At 43.5% G+C, this 25460-nt stretch overlaps 1 protein-coding gene across 5 annotated transcripts in view; it reads left to right on the forward strand.

Annotated features, from left to right (window-relative positions):
* The window catches only part of SGCD (sarcoglycan delta), a 515133-nt gene that overhangs the window by 290837 nt on the left and 198836 nt on the right, over positions 1–25460 (forward strand). For all 5 annotated transcript variants that reach the window (XM_081136937.1, XM_081136939.1, XM_081136935.1 and 2 more), the window contains exon 3: positions 2578–2679. In XM_081136937.1, coding sequence (XP_080993063.1) covers positions 2578–2679 — 102 coding nt within the window. The remainder of the gene's footprint in view (positions 1–2577; positions 2680–25460) is intronic.

Here is a 25460-nt window from a genome sequence, read left to right on the forward strand (position 1 = left end):
ATGGATTTTTGGTGTGGAGTAAAGATACCAGTGTAAGATCTGTGAAGTTAAAGGAAAACCTTCAAGTCCTGAGTTTGAATTGAAGTCTCATGTGAACTCATGGTGTTTGTTTTCTATTTAAAAACACAACTTATTTTCTAGCTCTGACCACAGAAACAAGGGCCAATTCAGTAGCATTGAGCACCCAAAGTTCCCAGCTTGTTGTGTCTAAATGCCAGTTCCCACCAAAATGAACCAGGGATTTTTACTAGAAATGTCTGCTTCCAGGCCTGGGGCAGCACATGTGTAAGATAACCCTGGAATATCTTGTCTTGCCACAGCCATGGGCCAATAAAGACTGCCAGGTCAGCCCTAGCTGGTTTGGCTCAGTGGTTAGAGCATCGGCCAGGGGACTGGGTTCAATTCTGTCCATGGGCACACACCTTGGTTGCAGGCTCGGCCCTGGTCAGGGCTCGTGCTGGAGGCAGCCAATCAATGTGTCTCTCTCACATCGGTGTTTCTCTCTCTCTCTCCCCCTTCCAGTTTCTCTGAAAAGCAATGGAAAAAATATCCTCAGGTGGGGATTAAAAAAAAAAGACTGCCAGGTCATATTAAAGGGACTAGAAGTCAGCTTGAAGAGACTCCCTCTGGGCATGAATAGGACAGTGAAAACATCAATAGGGCTAAAAACTGTCTTGGAGTGAAACAGATCAAAGTGTTCATAGTGATATTTAAAAAATAAAAATCTCATGGGTCATCTTTGGAGGATATTAGGTAGCCAATTCAATAGTTTGAAGATCAATAAATATAGAGGGGGGAAATCAAGCACCTATCAAGTTCCTGTATAAACTATAACATAAGGTAAACATGTAGTTGATGACATGTAATTTCTTTTGATAGAGCATCCCAGCTAGTAAATTCAGAATAAAATAAAAGAATTATTTTATCACCAGTTTTAAATCTTTAGTGAAATAATGGATCATCTAGGCAAGTATCACCAATGGCTGATGACAATACCGGAAAAAACATTATGTGCCTCCAGATAGAGCAATGCCTTATGTGACAGGCAGAAAGATGCCCTCCACTGCAAATACGTTATGTGTCCTAATCTCAGAACCCGTGAGTATGGTACATTACATGGCAAAGGGGGGTTAAAGTTACAGATGAAATTATGGCTTCTAATAAGGTGATCTTAAAATAGGAAGATTATCCTGGATGATCCAGGTGTGGATGAGGGAGGCAGATTTGTCAGAGTGACTGGATGTGAGAAAGACTCAACCAGCCATTGCTGACTTTGAAGGTGGAGAGGGCCACAAGCCCAGGGATGTGGGCAGCCTCAAGAAGCTAGAAAAAGTCAAGGAATGGAGTCTCCCATAGAGCCTCCAGAAGGAAATGCAGCAGCTTGCGGACACCTTGATGTTAGTCCTTTGAGTTCTGGGTCAGACTTCTAGCATTCAGAACTGTAAGATATTACATTGGTATTGTCTTAAGCCACTGAGTTTGTGGTTATTTGTTATAGTAGCAATAGAAAACTAATATATTCCATTTCCTTGGATGCATTCTTTCTGGAAAACTGAGTCTAAATCTGAGCAAGCCTCTTGATTTAACTACCAATTTACCGGGGGGACTATGGGGCACAGAGAAACACATTATATGAAATTATGGCAATTGGCAATTTTTAGCAAAATCTAAACTTTCGGCAATGCTGTTAGTAAAATTACATGTTTTATTCATCATATGAAGTACGTGTGTGTGTGTTTATGTACATATTTATGAGAGAGAACAGATTGACTTAGGAGATTTTATATGACCTACTATTTTATTAACCAATTGCAGTATAGAACTTGCTTTAAATAAACAAAATAAAGAAATAAAATAAATATTAATGAAATCCAAACATTGACACTGGGTGTTTGATGATATTAAGAAATGATTTTTTTTTTCATGTGGTAATGGTATTATGGTTAAAATGAAGGAGGGGCAGTGTGGTGGTTGTAATAAAGAACAATAGACATAAATTAATACTTGTTGAAGATTAAGTCATAGATACATAAATGTTTGATTTTGTTCTTTGTACTTTTTATATATTTTTAAATATTTCTATAATAAACTATTAGTAAAAATGTTAGTAACTAATTTGACTTCTTAAGTGTGTTGTGAGCCAAATATACCATGTCCAAAGGCTGGATTTGGCCAACGGGCTGCCATTTTGTGATTTCTGCAGAGATTTTCTTTAAAAAGGATCTTCGCTTTTAACTTAGGGACGCACCCTCTTCTCTCTTCCCACTCACCTCCTGCCTCCGTTCTTTCTGCACCGCCCAGGGAAAGAGCCTCCTTCATCTGGGCAGGTGGATGACGGGGATTACAGGTTGCTTTAAATAGAATTTTCTTAGAATAAGTGAGCGAAGAGGGCAGCATGCATAATTGCATTGAACAGCGCCTCCTAGTTGTTTGTGTATTTGTTTGGACCCAACCCCCACTCATCCTACTCTCTTAAAATAAAAAGGCAATACCTTTATTTCAATATTTGAAAGCCTGAGGTATTTTGAAATATTGACTAATTGCATTTTTCATGTTATCTCTGTGCCTCTGTTTCAGGATGGAATGGGAAACTTGAGAATCACAGAAAAAGGTCTAAAGCTGGAAGGAGACTCAGAATTCTTGCAACCTCTCTACGCCAAAGAAATCCAGTCCCGCCCGGTAAGTTTCTGCCGGGAGAAGGAATTGTCCTTCCTCTGAATCTAAATCTGGGGAAATCCGCCTGCCATCAGCTGGGTGTAAAGGGTGGTGTAGGGGGTGATGACACAGGTAATGAGATGCATGCAGATCTGAAGTCTTGAGTGGAATCCCGGCTCAGTTAAAGAACTGAGGCTGGGCGAGTAGGATGCCCACAGCCACGTAGGCAAGAAGCAGCAGGGCAAGGATTTCCACTCGGAAGTGTAACTCCCAAGCCCTTCTCTTAACCACAGTCTCGTTCCTAAGCTTTCTCTTTATTCTTTCTCTTTTGCCCGGATAGAAGTGATTTCTAGATACCCGGCTTTTATTAATCTTTGTTTATGAGTGGTTTGGGGGTTGGATTTTGTTTCTTTGGTTTTTATTTTTGTTTTTTGGTGGGTGGTGGAATTTGCTGATTGGACGGGATTATTAATACATTTGCTTTGCCTGGATTGATCCAAGTCCACCTGCCAGCAAAGAGTAACAGGAAAGTTCCCCAAAGCGTCATTTGCATCATGTGCATTGATTAGGGTAATTAATGAAATTCAGCAGCTCAATGCAGTGGGTAATTTTATCTGAGCACTATCTAAACTACTGAGCTGTTTTAAACTGAGTGCAATGACTGCATTGCCGATAAGTGTATTTCCTTGTGTGCCTAGTGAAAGAGAGGAAGCCTTGATGCTAAAATCATCCAAAAGAGCATAACCACAAAGGTGGAATTAGTCTCTCTTTGAATTGTCACGAAAAGCGAAAACATGTATATTGGTCAAAAGGCAAACTGGAAGTTGGTGACTTAGTTTATTGGGCTCCCCTTCCCTCAAGCACAGAGATGATTGCCAGCTGGAAAAAACTGGGGTTCTGGTAGCAAAGAAGATCTTGGGAGTGACTGTTGGCAGGCAGTCAATAGCATTTTCCCTACGGACTGAATCAGCACCTCTCGCTCTGCTCACAAGCTCACATGCAGTCGCTTTCCACTCTCCACCTGGCAGCTTCAGTTTATGGGTTTTTTCTGTTGCGCCTGACCATTGCCTACAGACTGCCTCTGGAAGATTCTTCTCTGTAGAATTATCTGCAGTATCATTTCTCCATAGGTCATGGCTGCTTCTATTTTATGCTCCTGCTTTTCCCAGCGTCCGGTTGCACGTGATCGCTCAGCCCTCCACGCGAGGATAACTAATGAAGCGACACTCGACTTCCTTTTGGTCTTGTGTTCCATTGATCCGAGATGAACTGAGATTGGTTAAGCAATCTACACAGTGTTCAATACTATGTCTGGTTTCATTATTGAAGATTGCAAACCTGGAAGAGTCACTGCAAATTGATTCATGTGATACTAATCACTTTGGAAGATAAATTGATACGAAATGTTTATCTCTATAAAAACTCCCATCTGGGAATAGAAAGAAAGCCCCAGGACTTTCTAGCTTTAGCCACATGAACGCATAGCTTTTAAGTGGTCAAGTATCATGCAGCTCAGAAAATAGATAGAAATGGACATACACTAAATTAACTATTCTCTCATCACATCTGAAGACCACTTGAATGCATTAGTCCAGAAATTTGTAAAGTTAAGGGATCATAATGCCAAAAAACTCTGCTTAAATCCCCATTCTAGTGTGATAGGCATCTTGTTGATTGCTAGATACAACTACACGTTTTTGGCAGGAGCTGGATTGATTGCAGGAGTAGATAGATTGAATGAAGAAGTACTAACGAGACCTTTTATCACAAAGTATCATTTTGGACAAAAGTGGTGGACTCCTGCTTAGCCGGAGAGCCTTCTCCCTTTGCTTCCCGCGATGCTGGAACTAGGTGGTGCTTTTGCATAACCTGATGTAAAGTGCTAAGGGAAGGAAACTAGAGTTTATTGCACATTGTGTGCTGGGCCTGCAGCAGTGGGTAAGCTGCACAGTGGATTTATGTCCATGCTCACTTCAGATACACTTGGGGCAGGTGTAGGATCCACTGTTAAATTGAATTTAGGACTTCAGGAGAAAGAAGTTGGAGGAAGGATTAAAAATTAATTTAAGAGAATAAAGTAGAAAATTATTATAAAAGGTTTAAGGGCATTTATATGTCATTCAAAACATTTTATCCTATAAAAACTCATACATTTTAACCTGCCAAAACCTGTTAGTAGAATTGTGAAATCATGTCTGAATGGGGTTCTTAGAAGTTGCCTAAGCCAAGGGACACGGTAACACCCCAGTGAAGCTCATGAGCTTTGCTGTGGGTCTTGGGTGGCAACCAGTGCTACTCTTTGACAGGTGAGTGATCTTTGAGTAATTTCTTAACTTGGCAAATCCTTGTGTTTTTTACCCGGGCAATTGAGATGCTATTAATACCTCTATCATGGGTAAGATAATACCTCTATCATTGGTAAGTGCTTCCTACAGAAGTTGAGATGAAGTGAGTGTTCCAGAAATGGTAGCTCCTGCTCTCACCCCTTCTTCTAATGATGATGATGATGATGGTGATGACAGAAAACAAAATTATTTTCACTATCAACATCATCATCAACGTTATGTGTTACAAATCTCATCTGCTGTTTGAACTTCCTCTGAACCAAATGGCCTTTCCTCCTCTTCGCGAATGTTTTCTTCATCACAAACTCAGTGCCCGCTAACTAAGGAAACCCATTTCATATTCAGTGGCTTTTAGTTTTAAATTTTTCTTTCACTGAGTTGCACTCTCCCAATGTTCCACTCACATTTTCCCCATTCTTCTGCTTAAAAATGTTTGCTAGCTCTGGCAAACTCGTAGATGACTGGACAGTTTTCATGAAGCACACGCATATACCCACAAACAGTTTTATGGTATATGCCAAGTAACTTAAATAATCTTTATATACTTCCATCCAGCAATGACATTTCCACTCCGTGGTATAGAAAAAGGAAAACATATAAAATATTTAAAGATAAAACAAACACACATGGCTTGATTAAAACCAGTCTGCATGCTGGTTCCAATGGGATCTGAATTCCACGTATAAAATGGAGTGTGAAGGTATCCCCGGTTTGTCAATATTTGTGGAAGTTGAGAAACTGCTATACACTCCTCGAAACTCTGAGCGGGCCATCCTCACCGCGGATTCTTACATTTGTATCTGTTATCTCTTTGTTTTATGAAAGGCTGAGTTTTTAAAATTCCACTTGGCTTTTAGTCTGATGTGAATTGAGACTTATTTCATCAGCCTGAATCACCGAGACATAGCTGGGATGGAAGCTGAAAGCCCCTAAGAATTGAATTAGATCAGTCCCTTCATTTACTGTATGGGGCCCTCAGGCCTGGAAAGGAGGTGGGACTTACCCAAGTCATACCCAGCGAAAGTCAGAACTAAAATCTGGGATTTATTGTGTTCCTCCAAACCAACCCGCAGTTGGTGTGGTAAGTAATTTTCTTGTGGCCCTGTGTTTAGTATAGTAAGGGGGGTTATACGTGGCTCTTCCCCTGTCATGAGGAGCAACGTACTGGGAGGATTCCAAAGCACTATGGAAGGAAACTGGAAACAACAGTGGATAATATCAGACTGAGCTTAATCATGTCGGATTTAATCACTGAGAGGATATCTCTACTTCATCAACTCACTGTGGGGGGCAAGTGAAGTAGTTTCAGTGACCCACCTTGTAAACTCTTGAGTGAACTATTGACATGAAGGTTTATGACAGAAATTACAAACTGAATCCAGCCTGCAGGTGGAGCTTATTCACACAGTGTTTGCCTTTTAATATGAATTTGTTTCTAATCTTTAAATACCTAAAGATTTGACTACTTTTAAAAAGTCCACATTTTCTGAGCCTCATGAAAAACCAGAAAGTCTGGCAAAGTGTTTTGATATTCCTAAGGACTGGAGCCGAGTAACAGCTGCTTCTTTGGGACGGGGGATGGTTCTCCAGTTTGCCACAGTCGCCACCAGGCACTATTGTCTCCTACCCACCCTCTTCACTGGTTTCTGTAATGGGCCCCTGAGGTTCCCCGAGGGCGCAGCTCCTGGTTTATGGGAATGAGAACGTATCCATCTCATCAAGCAGGAGGAGTCCAGAAATTAGGTCGGCTTCTTAGGATCTGGTCACCAGTGACTCCCTGTTCCTCCCTTCGTGTTTCTCTCTCCTTTGCCTCAGTTTCCCCTAGTGGTCCGCCTCCTGGGTTTTGAAATAGTATGCGAGCTCGGGGACGAGGGAGAGCCGTCTCCGAGCCCCGGAGGCTGGGCTCTGGCCAACGCAGCTGTCCCCGGCCCCGAACATGCCTCGTTTGGTCTTTGTTCTTCTCACCACCACACACCGCGGACGGGGCGAGGCAGGCGAGCAGGAGGAAGGTGCAACTGTGGGCTTGGCATCCTCTGCCCGAGGCGAAAAAGAGAGAAAGCCCCACGGGCCAGCGGACAGGCACGAACTCTACCTGCAAGGCCCCCGACGACGGTGATTCAGTTGCGTGAGAAGAGCCGTGTCTCGGGTTAGTTCAGAAACCAAGTGAAGCTGCGGCAGCCCCTCCTCAGTGGGCAAAGCGGCTTCGACTCCCAGCTGAACGCACTGCACACAAAACAGTGTTTTCCGTGCCACTTGCATGGAGCGTGGGCATCTCCTGTCTTTAATTAAGAAGTTAACTGTACCGTGAAGCGCCGCCCGAGTGACTCAAAGCGACTGGCGCTGAGTCACGGGGCTGCAGCGGCGCCCCCGCCCTCCTTGGCTCACACGTGCCTCAGGAGAGCACTGAAAGTGGGGAGGGCCGCCTGCCAGCCCCCTCAGGAGAGGTGACCCCCAGCCCGAAATGCGGCTCCCTTTTGCCCGGCGCCACGTCCTGTGGACAGCAGCGTGAACAGGCCGCTTGCGCGTGCTTTTTAAACAGCTGTGCCAAGCTCGGCTGGATGGACACCTAACGCTGCGGTGCGTGGCTTGGTTCATCCTGGAAACAGGGACCGTTCTTCAGAGCCTTTGATTGCCGTAGAATTAAAGCTGGCTGCTGGGCATGTTGTTTTCTTAATTTAGAAGAAATTGACTAGGTGCTCTTCTCTTAAATGAAGGTCATGCTGGAAATGAGAATGTATATATCTCAGCACGTAAGACTGAGCGAGGGCTTTGGTCAGATCTCAGGTATCACTCCAGCAGCCAGGTTCCATAGAAGAAGGTCTGAACTTCACATGAGGCTGAGGATGTTTAACTGTGTGATTTGAGGGCCATCGGGCAGGTAGGCTCCCCCAGATTCATTCTGGTTGCCTGTCATGTCGTAGTGTCCAGAGGTCCATCAGTATCTCATTTATTCAAAGACTCAGGAATATGTACTTATGCCAAGCCCACACTGCAGATCCCCCCACACCCCCCAGCCCATGCACATACACATTCACATTCACACAAAGGATTTGAAGTAGCTTAAAAGGAATATATGCAGTGCCCTAGCCAGTTTGGCTCAGTGGTTAGACCGTCGGCCTGTGGACTGAAGAGTCTTGGGCTCGATTCCAGTCAAGGGCACATACCTCAGTTGCAGGCCCGATCCCCAGCCTGGTTGGGGCACATGTGGGAGGCAGCTAATAAATGTGTCTCTCTCACATCGATGTTTCTCTCTTTCTCTCTCTCTCTGCCCCCCTCCCTTCCACCTTCTCTGAAAAGCAATGGAAAAAATATCCTCAAGTGAGGATTAAAATATAAATATACATATATATATGTATATATATATATGCATATGCAGTGACATAGTAAGAAAAGACACACTGGGTTACAATAAGGAAAAATATAAATTCTAAAAGGAGACAGAGGTGGGGCAATTTACTAGAATACTAGGGATAGGGCAGAGCATCTGTGTAGCTACTTTTGCTAAGCCTGGAGTTGGGATGAAGTTTCCAAACTGAGAAATACAGTCTCTGGGATAAAACCTCTCTATGCGCTCTAGAGACTAATACAGTGTCCTGGGTGGGGAGGAGAGTTCGAGCTGGCAGTTGGCATTCTAGAAAGTACACTGGATTCGCGGGGGGGGGGGGGGGGCTCTCTTCTTTTTCTCAGTGCTGCCAAGATCAGTACTGAGGCCTCAGACAAGTCATTCCTCTTCTCTCTGTTTCTCTATCTGTGAACCAGAGAGGTTGGAAGTGAACAGTGCTTGTCCACAACTTTTTTTTTAAACCATGGAATCTTTTGTAAATCAAATTTTACCTGGAAGCCCCAAATCAGGACAAAATGGAAGCTGAGCTGCTGTGGTTGGGGACTGAGGTGCTTCAGCCTATTGCACTGCCCACCCTGTCTCCCTGTCACCAGCCACAGATGCTGGGATCCTGGGGGGTTCCACATACCACAGTTTGAGAACTACCAGACTGTATGAAAACCTAGCCTTGCTTCATCTACCTTCTGTTCAAATGGCAATTCCTCATGGAGACCTTCCCTGACCACCCATCGAAAATATATCCCTTAGTAGCTTTATCTTTTGTCATTATATTATATCATATATTAATTACTGTTATATTAATTTCTGTCTGTATAGTATATGTATACAGTATACAATTAAATATTTCTGCACTTACCTGTTTGACTTATCCTATTTCCATATAATCCCCATGATGGTAGGGTCAGAGATAGTTACTAACTGATGTTTTAGAGCAGGCTCTGGGACATCAACTTCCTGGTCAAATCCTGGCTCCATCATTTCCTAGCTGTGTTATCTCAATCAAATTACTTGACCTTTTCTGCCCCTCACTTTCCTCATCTGTAAAATGGGCATAATATTTATTTTACATAATTCTATACAATTTATTATGTAAATTTTACTTTTTGTAAAGCAGTGCCTTGGGTATAAAGCAATATCTAAAATTTCAGTATAATAATTTATTAGTATTAACATTTATTATTATTATTTGCTTTGTTTACCACTGTCTCCCTAGTTCCTAGTCTAGTGCCTGTCATATGGAAGGGAAGCATTTTTTTGAATGAATGAATGAATGTTCTCTTAGGATCCTTCTGACTCATAGATTCTATACGAGCATCTCAGGCAGGGAGATAAAGACAAATGTATCTTTTACTGATGCTTATAGATGATCTGTATCAGCCATATAGTAAGTATTCCATTATGTGGAAGATGACTTGAGCACCTGTGTGATGAGGCCATGGGGGGTGGGGGAGCAGGCCAGACCAGTTGGAAGAGATAAAAGCGGTGCTAAAGGTAATCACCCATCTCTCCCTGCTTTGCAAATAGGCCCTGCTGTGTCGCCTGGACCCACGCCGTCCACAGGCTAATGGAAGCTCCACTTGTGGGGCTCTGTGCTACAGGCAGGAAACTCTAAGAGAGCAAAATTGGCACTTCAGCCCTTCAAATCTCTGAGCTTCTCTTCCCCATCACTACGGCACAGCAGCCTCATCTATAACTCTTGGTGTCAGGAACATCGCAGCCACCTTGGCTCAAGACTGCTTCTCGCTTATTTCATACACAATAACATCTAAGAGGGAAAGGCACACATCAGAGACTACTGTGATTTAGTTTTATTCCTTTAATGGTAGGAAGAGTCCTACTGCAGTTTAGGTGGCCTCTCAATAGTACCTGCCGGTACCTGGAGGAAAGCAATGGAGAGAGAAGTTAGCTTTACAGAAAGGGACGGTTGAATGCATCCTTAAGTTTTGTTGTTCTTCATCCCTAAAGGGCTGGCAAAAAAATAAATAAACACAGTCACTTTAAACAAATTATTTCCTTAATGCTGCAATCAAAACATACCCGTCTGCAGGCAACTCTTGTCACGCCCAGCGTTTTAGAATCGCTGTGGGCATGCTGCGCTGTTCGTCTTCATTTTTAAAAGCATGTGCATTGTCAAAAACACTGATAATTTTTCAGGAGATGCCATTTCAGAGGCTGAGATAACACTGCTTTGTCATCTGAAATTATAAGCAAATACATAGCTGACTTTGATTTTGTGATCTGCAGCAGCCGAGTGCACCCTTTGATGCAGTGCTCTGTAAGTTATTACCAGTGATGTTTTAAAAGGCAGTTACCTAAATTATGAGTGTGGGACTTTCTCTTTCCATGAATGATTCCGTTTTTATCAGCAACGATTCTTCCTCTGGGCAAATACCAAGTGGTCCACAAAGGAAACGAGGCTTTTAAGACTGATAAATATTTTGCAGATGCGTTTGTTGCATTTTGGAGGGAGTGAGAGGTAGACTGTGGTAAAAATCACCCTGTTGAGTGACTAGTACAAGCAGACCTCCCTGGTTCTTCCTTGCTTGGTGCAGAGGCAGATTTCTCTATCCAGGAAGCCACAGTGTCCCTTTTGCAGCTTCAGAGCCATGGAAATAAAGTGTCATCGCTCTACAGTAAGAGACAAGTACAGATGGTACCCTAATTGCAGTTTTCCACTATCAAGCTGTGTATATTGGTTTCAGGCCTCCTTTAAGGCTCAGGCAGTTATATTAAAAACATATTAGAGGAATGTTATGGAAAACAAATTATCCTTAGGTTGTAGCTCATTAATAGATGAGAAATGGAGCTGGCTTTGTTTTTAAATTATTAATGTATGAGTACTCCAGTCGCTGCATGGATATATAGTTCCCATGTTTGTTTCTAACTTCAGCTGTTAACAAACCAAGGCTTTACACTTATTTCTTCGTGTGTCTTGATCATTTTTGGATTCGTCTTACTGTACAAGTTTTCTGAGATTCGGAATTCACCCCCATGCTTCCTGTTGACGCCACAGAGCGTTCACTGAATCGCAGTGTTTCTTTCATCATATCTTAGCAGCTCCCTGGTTAGGGAGGAACAGGAGGTGTTTAATGAAAGCAAAACAGGATTTGACAACATCACAGCAGAGTTAGTGTGAAAAGATGGCCAACGCCAACACAGTCATGAACTGCGTGGGGCAATTGCCCACTCTCAGTGGATGAAGGGAGCGGGAACTTTCTGTCAGGGCTCCTCTCTCCACAGCTCCTCACAGGGCTCATGAACCTGTAGGATTCAGCAACATTGATCCCATGATCAAGTTACTTGGTTTTGATTTTTAAAGTTGGCCCACATGGCAAAATGTGCTACTATTTAAAAAATTATGCTTGAAAAGTCTTACATCGCCGCAAGTAGAGTGTCTGTGGCTGTGTGTGCACAACCTTGCACAGTAAACCACGGAGGCTGCGCTAAGCAGAGGAGCGAGAGGCTCTGCAGATGCCTGGACCGTTGTATTTTTGAGGTAACCAACAAATCACTACCAGGAAATGGGGGGTGGCTAGAAATGTTTAAAGCGTTCCTAAGTGCCTGCAGGGTTTTTGCCGCTCTCGTTTTAATATTGAATACCTATAACTTTAATGCATATTAAAAGATTTGCTGTTATGGAGATTAAGTGAACTATAATATGTGCAAAATTGCATAGCAAAGAGCTTGTCCCATAGTAATTGCTCATAAATGTTTGCCAAATTTGAATGTAAATTATGTGTGATTAGGCTCTCGTGTTATCATAGCTAACAGCCACAGTACTGATGTGAAGTTATCCCATTTATTCCGTACAGTAACCCTAGGAAGGATCTATCATTCTGATGTTCTCTGTAGAGGTGAGTAGGCAGAGCCTTAGAAAGGTTTCAGAAGAACATACATCCGATATCCCAACCCACGCTGACTCCAACACCATGGTCCTAACGGACGTGCTGTATTATCTTGGGATGATAAACAGTGGTTAGATGTTGGCCTAACTTGCTTTCCCTGCCCCCCAAGGAAACGTGCCGATGCTTGTCAGTTTCATGAGGGGGAGAGCATCTTATTTTCTGTCTCTGCCAATTGCTGTTCCTTTGGCCATTTCCTTCTGACAGCCTCTGTGACTTAGTTGTCCCTTATGAAGTCACCATTTGTTGTCCATTCCAACCACAGGTCTCCTAAATTGTACCACCTCCCACTACATCATTACTTCTCTCAGGTCACGCCTTCGGTTAGAATTATATTACAGTATCTATTTGAAAATACTCGGATCCATGTGCTAATTAAACCTGACTCAGGCAAAATACCATGATATTCTAGAGATCTTAGGTTCTATAGATACAATTTTGCCCAGAACCTCAGACGACAAGTTACTCGTTTTTCTCATTCTGATCTCATCAAAATGAAACAAATATGAACTTATAAAAATCTATAGAAATTCCAAAGTTTAAGGACGTGGCCTTTCTTAACTCTGGATCCTAATTTGAAACTAGGGAACACACAAAAAAAATGAATGACTATCTTCTGAATCCTTCCAGCTCCCCAGAGATCTGGTACCAACCCAGATTCATAGGAAAGAAGTTAATTCATTATATATCATGGATGCCTTAGGGCATTAGGGCTTAATTACTTCTGGGAACCCCTCTGGAGAAAGGATTCTGTCTTTTTTATTCTAAATTCAACTTATCTTACAAGTTCCTCAAATGTATTAAGTACCACATCCTACTATCACCCTTATTCCTTGAACTGCTCCTTCATTTTTTTGTCAACCCCAACTGGCGTATTTGCAATCCGGTTAAATTTACTTCCACAATGCAGTAAGTATTCTTAGATAAAATTTTTTTACCGTCAGAATGAACTCTTTTCTTCCATCTCTTTTAGATATTATAGAGGGTATGTGTGTCAGTTAGTGTAACACCATTAACTTGTATATTTTCTTGGTCCAGTAGTCATTAATAGCAGCCTAGGGATAACTGAATAACTGATTATTTGTATAATCTGTAACTGAATGCAGACACTGTATTTGGATGCCATCGGTGTGCCCATTGGGCTGGTGTTTCTGTGGTGCAGATTGGCATGGTGAGCTTGTCTGAGCCTGCCCACCTCCACCGAGCTGTCAGACGTGCCTCACACCACACGGCCAGCAGTGCACAGGGTGGACTCGAACCTGTTCACACAGCCTTCATCTCACACTGCTTTCCCTGCCCTACCCTCTACTCCATTCTCTAACCTCTTCTCAGCCTCCCTCACTTCTGAATCATCCTCCTGCTTGTGGCCTTGCCCCACGCTGGTTTGTCACACTCAGTTCTGCTTCTCTGACTTTGAAATGTACTTTCTGCCTTGACTGTGGGTTGAGTTCACCCTCTGTGACTCTGTAGTCTTCAACCGTTTTAGACGATCGCCATACCTGTGGAAATGCCCCAGTGTGGACATGCTCTCTCTGAATAGCTCCATTGCCACAGGGAGACCTGCAGCAGGGTCCTCATGAGGGCAATATGGCATAGTAGCAAAGTGCACGTCATTGAAAGGTCAACTGGAACTGGGTTTGAGGATCAGCTTTTGAAAAACCCAGTTCCAGTCTACCTTTAAATGACATGACTAACTCTGTAAATTGGGGCATATTTCTTGACATCTCAAACTTCAGTGTCTCTTTCCATAATATGAAGTAACTGACAATATCAGAGTTTTTTTGAAAATTAAATAAGACATATGCACGGTGCCTAGAAAAGTGTCTGGCCCTTCGTCCCTATAAATGGCCATTATTATCCTTAAAAGTTTCATGGTAGAAGAAAACCTGGAGACCAGTCTTGAAGGATTGGTAGCTTGAACATCTCTGTGTCATTGAAAATATAAGTAAGGTTCCTTATAGTTATCTCCATATATTAATTCCAGTTACATTGGTCAGATGACTGATTTCAAACTCTACCAAAATTGCCCCTTCTGAGCTGAGGCAAATGGAAAGGGAAATCTCTCTTTCCTGGAAGCCAAAAGCAATTTCCCAAGAGGCGTCTAGTCACCCCTCACATGCAAATGCTGCTGTGGTGGTTTCATCAGAGGTTGTTCAGAATATCATAGGCCAGCCTTAGCCTTAAGGAATGATACTGCGACTGTTGTCCCTCAGTTCACGGGGTGTGCCCACAAGGAAAATAGAAACAAAAGCAAAGGTAGGTAGCCCCACTTGGCACAGTTGATTGACTTTAATAGGGCCTGATTATGCTGCTCATATTGCATGAAATTAAAAAGCTTACAAATGTTATGAGCCATTACCCTTCCATTTAAAGGATCTTATGACATGTTAGCAACATTTAATGAAATTCTTTACAAAATGCCATCGGCAGACTCGGTGAGATCCCATGTTGAAATTCAACTTGAAGGATGGTTTGAGAAAGTTTGTTCTCTGCCTGCCTGTCTTTGTAACATGTGGAACCCCCTTCAAGGCCAAAAGAAGTTTCTCATCAGTTAGAGGTGATTTGCAGGTATCAAGAAGCATTTCTGCTTTGACGATGAGAATGTTTTCCAGTTTAGGAAGAGGCGACAGAGACTGCTGTGTTTGTGCTTGTGGCTACAGTTGGAGCTCAGAGCACCCGCATTTATGTACATTGACACGTTCTAAAACATAAGTTCTTTCTATTGAATTCTGTCTATATCTGTTGAAGATCTGAAACATTCTTGCAAATATTCCAGGATGCTATTGCCTGCCCTATCTTCAGCGAGCTCTTATAATTTGGGAGATAACACTTTGTGCAAGAAGACAATTAAAGCTTAGGAAATGAGATGATTAAATCCTAGGGTTTTGGCACTGATTATTTATTCAATAAAAGTCATGAAGTAAAAATATTACAGATGGTTGAGTGGGAATTTTTAAGAGGCATGAGTTATTTAGGAAGAATTCTTTCTGTTAAATCTTTCATTTTGACTTTTATGATGGGGATATTTAATGGCGATACCCATTTATCTTGTCTGCCTGACTCTGCAGGATTACTGGCCCTACCGCCCTCTTGTTGGTGACACCCCGACTACTTTCTGAGATCGCATCGGTCAATAAGGATAGTCTGTGCTTTCTATAGGTTTCCCTTAGATGCTCTTGGCAGTCTGAAAGGGTAGATCACCTTGTATAAGTGAGGTGAACTCAAGTGCAAAATTGGTAGGTCATTTTCTCCAGCTGGTGTGTGGAGCAGTTGGAACTCAAATCTAGGTCTTCTTTATCAATAGAGAAATATTTGCCTGCTTCTGTGGAGTTAATAATCTATGAGAGAGGTGAAGAACAATAAGTATCCATTGTTTTAAGGGCTATAATAAAGTAAAAGTGTGGTTAGATGGTTACAGAATAGAGGAGGGTCAGATTTAGATAAGTGTGGTTATAGACGATGTTCCTGAGACCCAAAGAAGCTGGCCGTGGCAAGCGGCAGGGGGATGGCGGGGTTACACTACAGGAATCTGAAGGCCAAAGCTCCAAGGCAAAAAGCTTGACATGCCCAAGGAGCAGAAAAAGACTTATTCGGTTGGACCAATAAGGAAAGAAAGAGCTGCACAAGCTGAGTTTAACGTGTGCCGCGCCCATGTGCGATTGATGGAGGGCCGCAGCTGCAAGCCAGGCTGTGCAGGCCATGTCGATGGCCGGGGCTTTATCCTAAATCAGCTAGGAAGTCGGGGGAAGTTGTGAGCTGGGAAAGGATTTATCTTGTTTCTGTGACCAGTGTGTGAACGCTGGACCGTAGAAGGGAACCACAGCGGGAGCAGGGAGGTTGGGGAGCAGCTGGCTCAGTGGTTCCGGTGAGAATGCTGGAAACTCCAAATGCCATAGGGGCAGGGAAGGTGGAAGGCTGAGGTTTGGTACCGAGGTTGCAGGCGGGGAAGGTGGAGGGCTGAGGTTTGGTACCGAGGTTGCAGGCGGGGAAGGTGGAGGGCTGAGGTTTGGTACCGAGGTTGTAGGCGGGGAAGGTGGAGGGCTGAGGTTTGGTACCAAGGTTGCAGGTACAGCTGACCGGAGCTGCCGAGACAACCCCCGGGAGCAGGGAGAGGAAGGCAAGGACAGGAACCAGCTATGATCTTGCATTTCTGTTTGAATACTGTTTTGAAGAAAAAAAAAGTGTCTTAGTCTTGCGAAGTCTTGCCAAGATCCTAAATTAAGTCTTTAGCATGGGCGGAGGGCAGTGGAGGAAGGTACCTCCAGAAGCAAAGGGAAATGACATCTAACACCCATGGAGACCCTGAGGTGTGTCAGGAACTCTGCTCACCTTGCCTGTGCTATTTAACCCTCTGCTTTGTAGCAATCCTGTAAAGTAAAATCCACGACCTACACATTTTACATACAAAAAAATGGAGCCAGAGAAGTTATATAACTCGCCAGAGGCCATAGAGTTAGCAGATGGGGGAACCAGAAATTGAAACCAGAGCTATCTATTTCTAAAGTCTCATTTCTTTCTACAATATTTCCAAGAACTAAGATAATGCCATACAGCTTGATAAGTGACTTTGTTCCTTGAAAAGTGACTAGCATTATGCTAAGCATCTGTTGAATATTCATTATATACTGGCTAAGTAATAGATTTTAATCATCAGTCCAAACATTTGCCTTTATTGAAATGTCAAAGGTTTCAAAGGCTGGTGAGCCTGAAAAACAGTGTATTTCAGGATGGGTTGATCAAAACGGTAGACAGAATATTAATGGCAAAGTTAAAAAAGAAAAAGTTTATTTGTATGCCTACTGTGTGCAAGCACTCCCCTCCACTCCCCAATAAACTTGCAGCTGAATTGGTAATATAAAAGATACATTCTCCCCCCTCCCAAAATGTCTAAAACTTTAAATACAAATCATACCGAAGGACGCTAACAGACATTCCAGGGTGGACTGCCAAACAGTTGGTGTTGGAAGATATGTCAGAAAGGGAGTGAATTCACTGTATACTAAGCTGGTAAGAGGATTGCATCCTATTTTTGGAAAGATGACTTCTGTTAAATTTGGCTTTGTATATGTTTGTTTATGACATGCTCTGGGTCACACTACTCTGGGTCTAATCCACTTAGAGTTAGAGCATCTTTACCTTGGGCAAATGACTTCACATAGCATTCATGGAGCAGAGGACACCTTTATAGACCAGAAGGTATTAAAACTCAGGGGAGGCGTTTGCAAATTATGAGGCAGCAGGTCCACTTTGGAGGAGTTGGTGTTTGTATGTGTGTGTTTTGGGAGGGAGCAGAGGATGTTAATGTTTGTATTTTTAATCCTTAGTTGAGGGTATGTTTTTATTGATTTTAGAGAGGGGGAAGAGAGAGAGAGAAACATCAATGTGAGAGAGAAACATCAATCAGTTGCCTCCCATATGCGCCCTGACCAGAGATCGAACTCGCAACCTAGGTATGTGCTCTAACTGGGAATCACACCCACAACCTTTTGGTGTACAGGACGATGCTCCAGCCAACTGAGCCACCCACCCAGGCAAGGATGTTAATGTTTTTTAATGCCTTTGGGCAAGGGAATCCATTCTCCAGATTGACGTAGCCCTCACCACTGCTTTTTGTGTTAACCCAAGCATTGCACTTTGCACCGATTTACAATAACTGTCTTGCCTTTCAAGGTAGTTTGGTTTGCAATAGATATTTTACACATAGTCATCTTTGAATTTTATGTCTAAATGCTAGAATTTTTCAGAATGATTTATCTGCATTATATGAGTGTAACCTGACTTTCTGGAACCAGCTTGTATGAATGCAGCCAGCTTTCTGGGGAAAACAGGTTAAGCACTCTTTCATAAGCTGTCAGGTAATATGCATTACACATATTAATTCATGCAATGCTCCTAGCAACCCAGAGAAGCAGGTGCTATTATTATTCCTATATTACAGGTAAGAAAACAGAAAAGTGAGCCTCAGAGGGAGAGAGTAACTTGTCTTGAGCTAATAAGCTACACACCCAGCATCCCCGCTTAGGAACTCTGAATTTAGAGCAAGAATTAACCTCTAGTCTGTGCTGTCCCCCCTGAATAATCATCGACCTCATGACTTCTGCTTGGTTGCCTTGTAGCACAATGACTCCAGTAAAGAATTGTCCAGAGCGTCATAGCAAATCAGGGACAACTAGAGAGCAAGAATTCCAAAACAGGGGAGCCGGGTACAAGTCCCCGTCTTCTGAGATTAGAACCTGCAGACCATGTAACCAGGTATGTGAATTCAGGAAGAGAGAGGCAGGTATCCAAGGTGTAGACAGAAGACTACAATCCAGATGAAGTCGGGGCCAGGTCATGGATCTAGAACCCAAAGGAGATTCTGATTCTGAGAAACTGTCCAGACAGACGCTGCTGTATGATCTAGGGCAGCGATTTTCAACAGGTGTGCCACCACAATTTCTAAAACACTCAATATCTGATTATTTAGTCAGGGGCACTGACTTCTTTTCCCTTCAATGGTCAAATAAGGAAATGACAACAGCCAATACAACAATAGCCATCTGGTGTGAATGAATTAAAATTATACTTTTTTGTGTCAGATTGGCAAAAAATATATTTTTGGTGTGCCGCAAAATTTTAATAATTCATTTATGTGTGCCATGAGATGACAAAGGTTGAAAATCACTGATCTCTAGATATCAGCAGGACCTTGGCTGGCTTCATCTAGACAGGGTTTCTCACCCTCGGCACTGTTGACATTTTGGTCTGGAAACTTCTTTATTGTGCGAGGCTGTCAGGTGTGCTGTCAGATCACTGACCCTTCCTCAGTAGATGCGAGTGGCAGCCCCCATATACACCAGTCATGCCCATCAGGAGGCATTGCCAAATGCCTCCCTTGGCAACCACTGGTCTAGCTGAAGAAGGAATGCAAGTGACCCATATAGTCACTCAACGGTGCTTCCTAAGTGCTACTCAGTTTTTAGTGTCATGTGCCTTCAGGTCCTTTTCATTAAAAATTTCAATAAAGCAAAACTCTGGAATTACAGCACTGTCTGGAGACTTCAGCAATATGGAGCTGTGTGGAGGGCACATGTGCTGGGTCTAATCCTCTCAGAGTTTGAGCATCTTTGCCTTGAGCAGGTCTGTAACTCTTTTTGAGCTACAGTGCCCCTCTCTGCAGACTAGAGATAATAATAATACCTAATACATTGGTTTGTTGTGAGGATTAAATGGGATAAAAAACTAAGAGGCTGGGCCAAGTGCCAGCACATAGTAAGTGCTCAGATGGGCCTTCACATAGGTGATGTCTAGCATATCCGGGGGACCCCGAGATATTCTTCGGTCTTCTGCGCCAGCAGTTGCTGAACACATTTCCATGGCTTTACTTTCAGGACAAGTGGCCAGTAAGTGGCTAGTGAAGTCGTCGTGCTCCTATGACTGTAGCAAAATTTCCACAAACTCCCGTAGACCCTGTAGAGTGCGTCCAAAGGGTGGCTGGCTTTGTTGCCAAGCAATTTTGTGATTAACGCATCTCTTCAGGAGGCAGCTTGGAAAGCCCAGCTGGGTGTGTGCCAGTGGAGAGGGATTTCCTGAATTAAATCTCCTCTCCGAGGAGCAAGATGTGTGTGTAGAGAAGCAAGGGGGGGACATCAATATCAAGTTAACAAGGAGTTGGTTACTTAGTCTGAGTCCCCTCCCCTAGTCTGGGTGATATTTGCAAGAATATCAGAGAAAGGCACCAGGCAAAGCAAGTTGCACCACTCCCTTCCCTTTCCCTAGTCGGGGTAGAAACTCCAGCCTGGTGCAGTCCAGAGCTAGCTGGCTAGTACAGGCTTGCCTTCTAATTTTCAGCTCTAGGAGTAATTTCCTGTGGGAACTTGGGCTCTCGCTCAACTTCTCTGGACATTAGTTTACTTGTCAATTAAATGAGAATTATTTGAGAACTGCCAGATTGTAAAATTTGAAAATCGCCGAGTCAGAAAATCTGGGCTGTGTAACTTTGCCCAATTCGAAAATTGCTGCCAGGCCCAGAGCCCCAGCACCCAGCCCAGTACTGACCGTGCGTCAGCACCAGGGAATCTTGGTGTCTGAACTGAAATGAATCGCCCGGTGGTGATGTGCATATCACAGAGTGATCAACTGGCTAAGCACCGGGTCACAAGATCTGACTTTGGTCAAGGTTACAAATTCCCCAGGACTGACGTTTTCCAAGACACAGGCAGCCAGGTGGTGTAGAGGCTTCTGGTTCGGCCTCCGGTTGCTCCTTTCCCTGCAAGTCAGGAACGTGTGCATCAGTCAGCCTTCCAAACTCGATCACAGAGTCAGTTCTCTTGCTACAGTGGAAAGAAAGAGAAGCGCACTGAGAGCGGTGGATTTATGTGGAGTCGGGAGCCTAAGGTTTCTAGTCCCAGCTGGGCCACTGCAGCCGCGGCTGTGACCAAGACGCTGAGCCTCTCTGAGGCCTCATTTTGTCACCTAGCAGGTGGGAACTGCACACGCCCAGCTTGTCACACAGTTTGCAATGAGGGCCGTGGAAGGAATGTTGAGGCTGTAAAATAAATGGCACGGGAAAGCGCTCAGAGCAGGAACCTGGCCTCAGCTCGGGGCCTGTAACCGATTAGCCCGCGTGCCACGTGGCTGTCGGTCTCTTCCTCTGAGATCCGCGTTCCTGATGCTATCTGTAAGGGGGACTGTCCTTCAGAAATGTCTTAGAGACATATGTTTGGAAGACCCAGAGTACTTTATACCCCTTTTTGGTGTTAGTGTTAGCATATTCTGAACTGCTCTGCAGTAAAGAAACATATTTAATTTTTTTTTTAACTTGTTTGCCAAATTGCGGTGGAACTCTTTTCTCTGGGATATGTGTTCTCCCATGAAACACAGTTGGGAAATTCAGGATTAGATGCTGTGGTTCTCTGAGAAATTATAAAGAGAAATTAGGAACTATCTGTCTGTTGTATCTATGTTACAGCTACCAAGGTTGGGGATCATTTATTTTCTTCTCATTTTCTTCTCTCTCACGTAAAATTAACTTTGCCTTATATGGATGATGAAAGAAAAATATAAAATACTGTTCTTTGCCTTTCATTAGGGACTCTCTGTGAAATAGTCCTAATGCTGAGTGATTTTCAGATTATTTTATTTCATTGAATTCTGTGACACTAAATGCAAAAAAAAATAGAGATTATCATGGGCTGAGGTGATTAGAGGAAGTTTTACAGAATAAATGAAATTTTATATAGACCTTGAAAATTTCTGAAGTATGATGTCGTCAGATAGGAATGGAGCCGGGAAGCATGTCTGGACTTGTTCCAGTGGACCCAGCAGCCATCATAGGTCACTGAGAAACGAAACAGCATGTGGTAATGAGTTTTAGTGGGGCGAGATCTGGGAGGTGAGATCAGGAGGAGGCCTTAGGTGTAATCCCAGGACAGGTGACCGGTTATAGTAAAGCATCGTTCATGCAGGAAGAAATCATTGGGTTTCAAGCAGGAAAAATTGCATTTGTGTGTCAACTCTTTTATTTAAAAAAGCCCCCACCTTTATAAATACTTTATAATCAGTTTACAAATTTATTTTAAAGTATTTGTACTAGTTTTTGGTACCGTTTTGCGTCAGCTACTCACTGCCCTCCACAGAGGGAGTTGTAATCACCTATGTCTTGTGTGTCCTTCCAGAGCAAATGTCTCAGCCTCAGCACCGTTGACATTTGGGGGTGGGTGGGTCATTGCTGTGGGGGCTGTCTCGTGCATTGTAGGACAATGTACAGCATCCTTAGCCTTGACCCACTAGATTCCAGTAGCACCCTGCTCTTTCTCATTTGTGACAAACAGAAATAACTCCTGACAATGACAGACATCCCTTGTGGGACAAAATCACCCTGGTTGAGAATCACAGCTCCACAGATGTTTCATAAAGAGTAATCACTGTACTAGAAGATGGATGCAATGTTGATATGGTTTTTGCATGAACAAAAGACAGGGAAGACTGAAAATTGGCTTCAAGGCTCTGTTGTATGTTCATAGAGAAGACTAAGATCTCTGACACTTAGGTTGCTTTGGGTTGCCAAGTATCAAACATGCAGACTTAAACTGGCCGAAAGACGAAGGAAACCTGTTTGCCCACTTGACAGTTGATCTTGAGGCCATTCAGACCCCAGGTTTGGATGACACTCAGTGTCATCCGGACTCAGTTCTTTCTGGGCTTTGAGTTTGTCACCTATAGCATTGGGCTGGTTCCCTCTGGGTATAAGATAGTTACCAGCTGCAACTGTGTCTAATTGCTCTCTTATTTTGTTCAGTGGTAAAGAGAGAGCCTGACACACTGCATATTGACAATACTTCTTTCCCAGGAACCACTAAAAATCCTCTCTTCATGTATGCTGGTTCTAATTAACTTAGCACTCTACCCTACACCCCAGACCCTAAGGCTCTCCCAGACCATATGGATAACATCAGCTTTGTAGGGTGGATGTTGGATTCTTAACCACAATATCCCCAACAAAATCGTTGAAAGGGGAAGAGATAATCAGACAAGTATGAAATATACTAAGTCCAGGGTAGTAACTTATGCATTCTGAGCTAATTACCATTCAAACAGATTTAGTGTTTGAGTCAGTGACTATACCAAATTGAATTTATAAGTTGGTTTATGAAAACACCCAGAGGAAGAATTTGCAGAGCAAGCATGAGAGAAAAAAAGCAGAGAGGGCCAAAGACTAAAATCTTGGGGGAGACTGGATATTGGTAATTTAGTCACTGATTGGAGAGCTGCAGTGTGCGTTGTACACAGAGTTGACTCGGCCACCTGCTGGGTATGTGATTTTAGTCACTTTTCCTCTGTTTTGTCTTCTTTATACAATTTGGAGATGAAGACCTTCCTCTTAACGATGGTGGGGGATTAAGTGGTGCCGTGCACACAGAGCAGTGAACTGAGCGATGGGTGTCGGAGAGCGTGAATGAAGTCACTGGTGATGCTGGCTGAGGTGGTTGCTGCTGAGCTGGAAGGAGTGAAAGGAGGGAGCAAAGGGGAGTAGAGGCCAGTGAGAGAGTAAGGCGGGTGCTGGGATCTTGCAGAAGAGGACCCTCCCAGCATCCTGGGGGAACTTTAAATTATGGTCTAAAACACCCTCTCTCTGGGTAAGCACCACAGCACTTTAAAATTTAGTTTCACCCAGAGCTATTTAAGGTCCTGTCAATTTACAAAACATATCACCTCAAACAGGAAGTTATTTAGACCATCCCTCCCGTCACAATACATCATTCCCTTTTCTGTGGCAAAAGACAAAATTATTTAAACCTCAAAAAATTTCAACCTAAATCTGGGAAATGTATTCATTGTTTTTAGGAATATTTAATATTCCATGAGCAGTTAAATATGATATTACCTTGCCTGAGGTACAGTATCATCTTTGATTACAGATTGGCACCAGAGGAAAACATCTGTTCCATGGGTTTGGTTTGGTTTTTGTTTGTTTTTTCAATGAAACAGAATGTAGAATACATCCATCATCAAAGCAGGAGACCCTCAGATTGTCAGCCTAGATGCAAACATGGTGGCATTTTATAGCCCTGGACTTTATAAACCTATTAAAAATATTCTATTGTTTAACAGACTTGGCTACAAATATTCATCTATTACAGCAAACAGAGTTTGTCATGGGCATGGACTGGGCTTGGTGCCTGAACATAGATCCCTAGGTGGGGTAGAGGATAGACACCTAGAAAGGCTTATCATTTACTAGGCATGTGTTCTACTCAATAAATGAGCTAGAAATGAAATAGCTCATTTATTGGAGTAAAGCTCAATAGAAATATGTGTGTTATTTTGTCTGATCCAGTTAGCCACCTCGATGCACTGTGCCATGTTCACTGTGTCTGCTATTAACGAGGCCTTCGGTTTTCCTTTGGTTACTTGATTTTCCAGTACTTTGTTCAAATGCTGAGCTTTCATTAATAATAGCCTAAACTCTTGGCTTTCTATGCCATTGCCTAAACTCAGAGTTCATAGGTAGTCAAACTGAAATTCTTATGTCTAATTCTGTGATGCCCAAACCCTTTCTGCTAAACAACCCTACCTCAGAGATGGACAAGAAGTGACCACTGCCGCCAAGAAATTTACTGTCTCTTGGGCAAGTGAAACTGAGCAAAGATATCCATTATCATCATTGTCATCAAAGCAATAACTGAGAGTACTGAGCCCTTACTATAAGGCCAGCACTATTCCACATGGTTTACTTACATTAACTCTTTCCATCATCACAACAACCCCCATGAGGTTTCTACCATTACTAAATCAGTTCCACAGGTGGGGAAACAAAGGCACAGAAAACATAAGTGAAAGCTGACCCTCAGAGTTTGAAAGAGGTGAATCCAGGATTTAAAACCAGCAAGGCTCTCATCACTCGTGACCACTGTGCTCGCTCTTGTAACTATACTACAAGGTTGCAAGGATCCTAAAAGAAGTACAAATAAATTGTATTTATCTGAGTAGATGGGGAAGGTCTGTGGGGAGAACGTGGGATATGATCCGTCTTTAAGCAACAGGAAGAATTCGGTGTTGCAGAGCTGGGGAAGTCTGCACTCCAGGGTAAGGGCTTTCCGGCTGTAAGCAAGAAGCGGGGAGATGCTAGCGCCTTGGTGAGGTAATTGTTTCACACTCTAGTTGGTTTGGTCATAAGCTATGGGACGGCTTTGCCCCCTCCCATCCCCAACCTCGCTGCCGCCGCTGACGCCTGTGCAGTGGGAACCTGGGACACACTAGCGACGTCCAGTTCCAAGAGATGCCTCTCCTGGCCCAGCGCTCCGCCATGAGCACTTGCTGACGCGCTCCCCGCCACCCTTGCCGCAGAGCTCCCCGCTTCCTCACTGTTCCAGCCCCTGCTTTCTCACCGTCTGCGTTTCCCCATAGTTTCTACCAAATTTTCCCTACTCTTCGGGTGACAGCTTGTCATAGAGACTTTCCTGACTGACAGGCGTGAGTGGAGCTCTCCGCTTTCTCCTCGCTTGAACTGACCAGTCTCACCCGGCCGTTTGGCTTGGCCCGTTTAACTCTGAGGGGTGGCATCGATGATGCACTGCCCAGGCCCTGCCCACAGCATGCCCGCCTGTAGGCAGGTCCTGCCTCTAGGGATGTGCCATACAGACATCGAGAGCAAACTAGGACTCGTGGCCCAGACACACAGGCGTGCGTTTCTCTCCAGCACTCCATTCCCTCTTCGCGTTTCCCTGTGGAGCA

The sequence above is a fragment of the Miniopterus schreibersii genome, assembly GCF_964146895.1.
Source record: "Miniopterus schreibersii genome assembly, chromosome: 4".
NCBI lineage: Eukaryota > Metazoa > Chordata > Mammalia > Chiroptera > Miniopteridae > Miniopterus > Miniopterus schreibersii.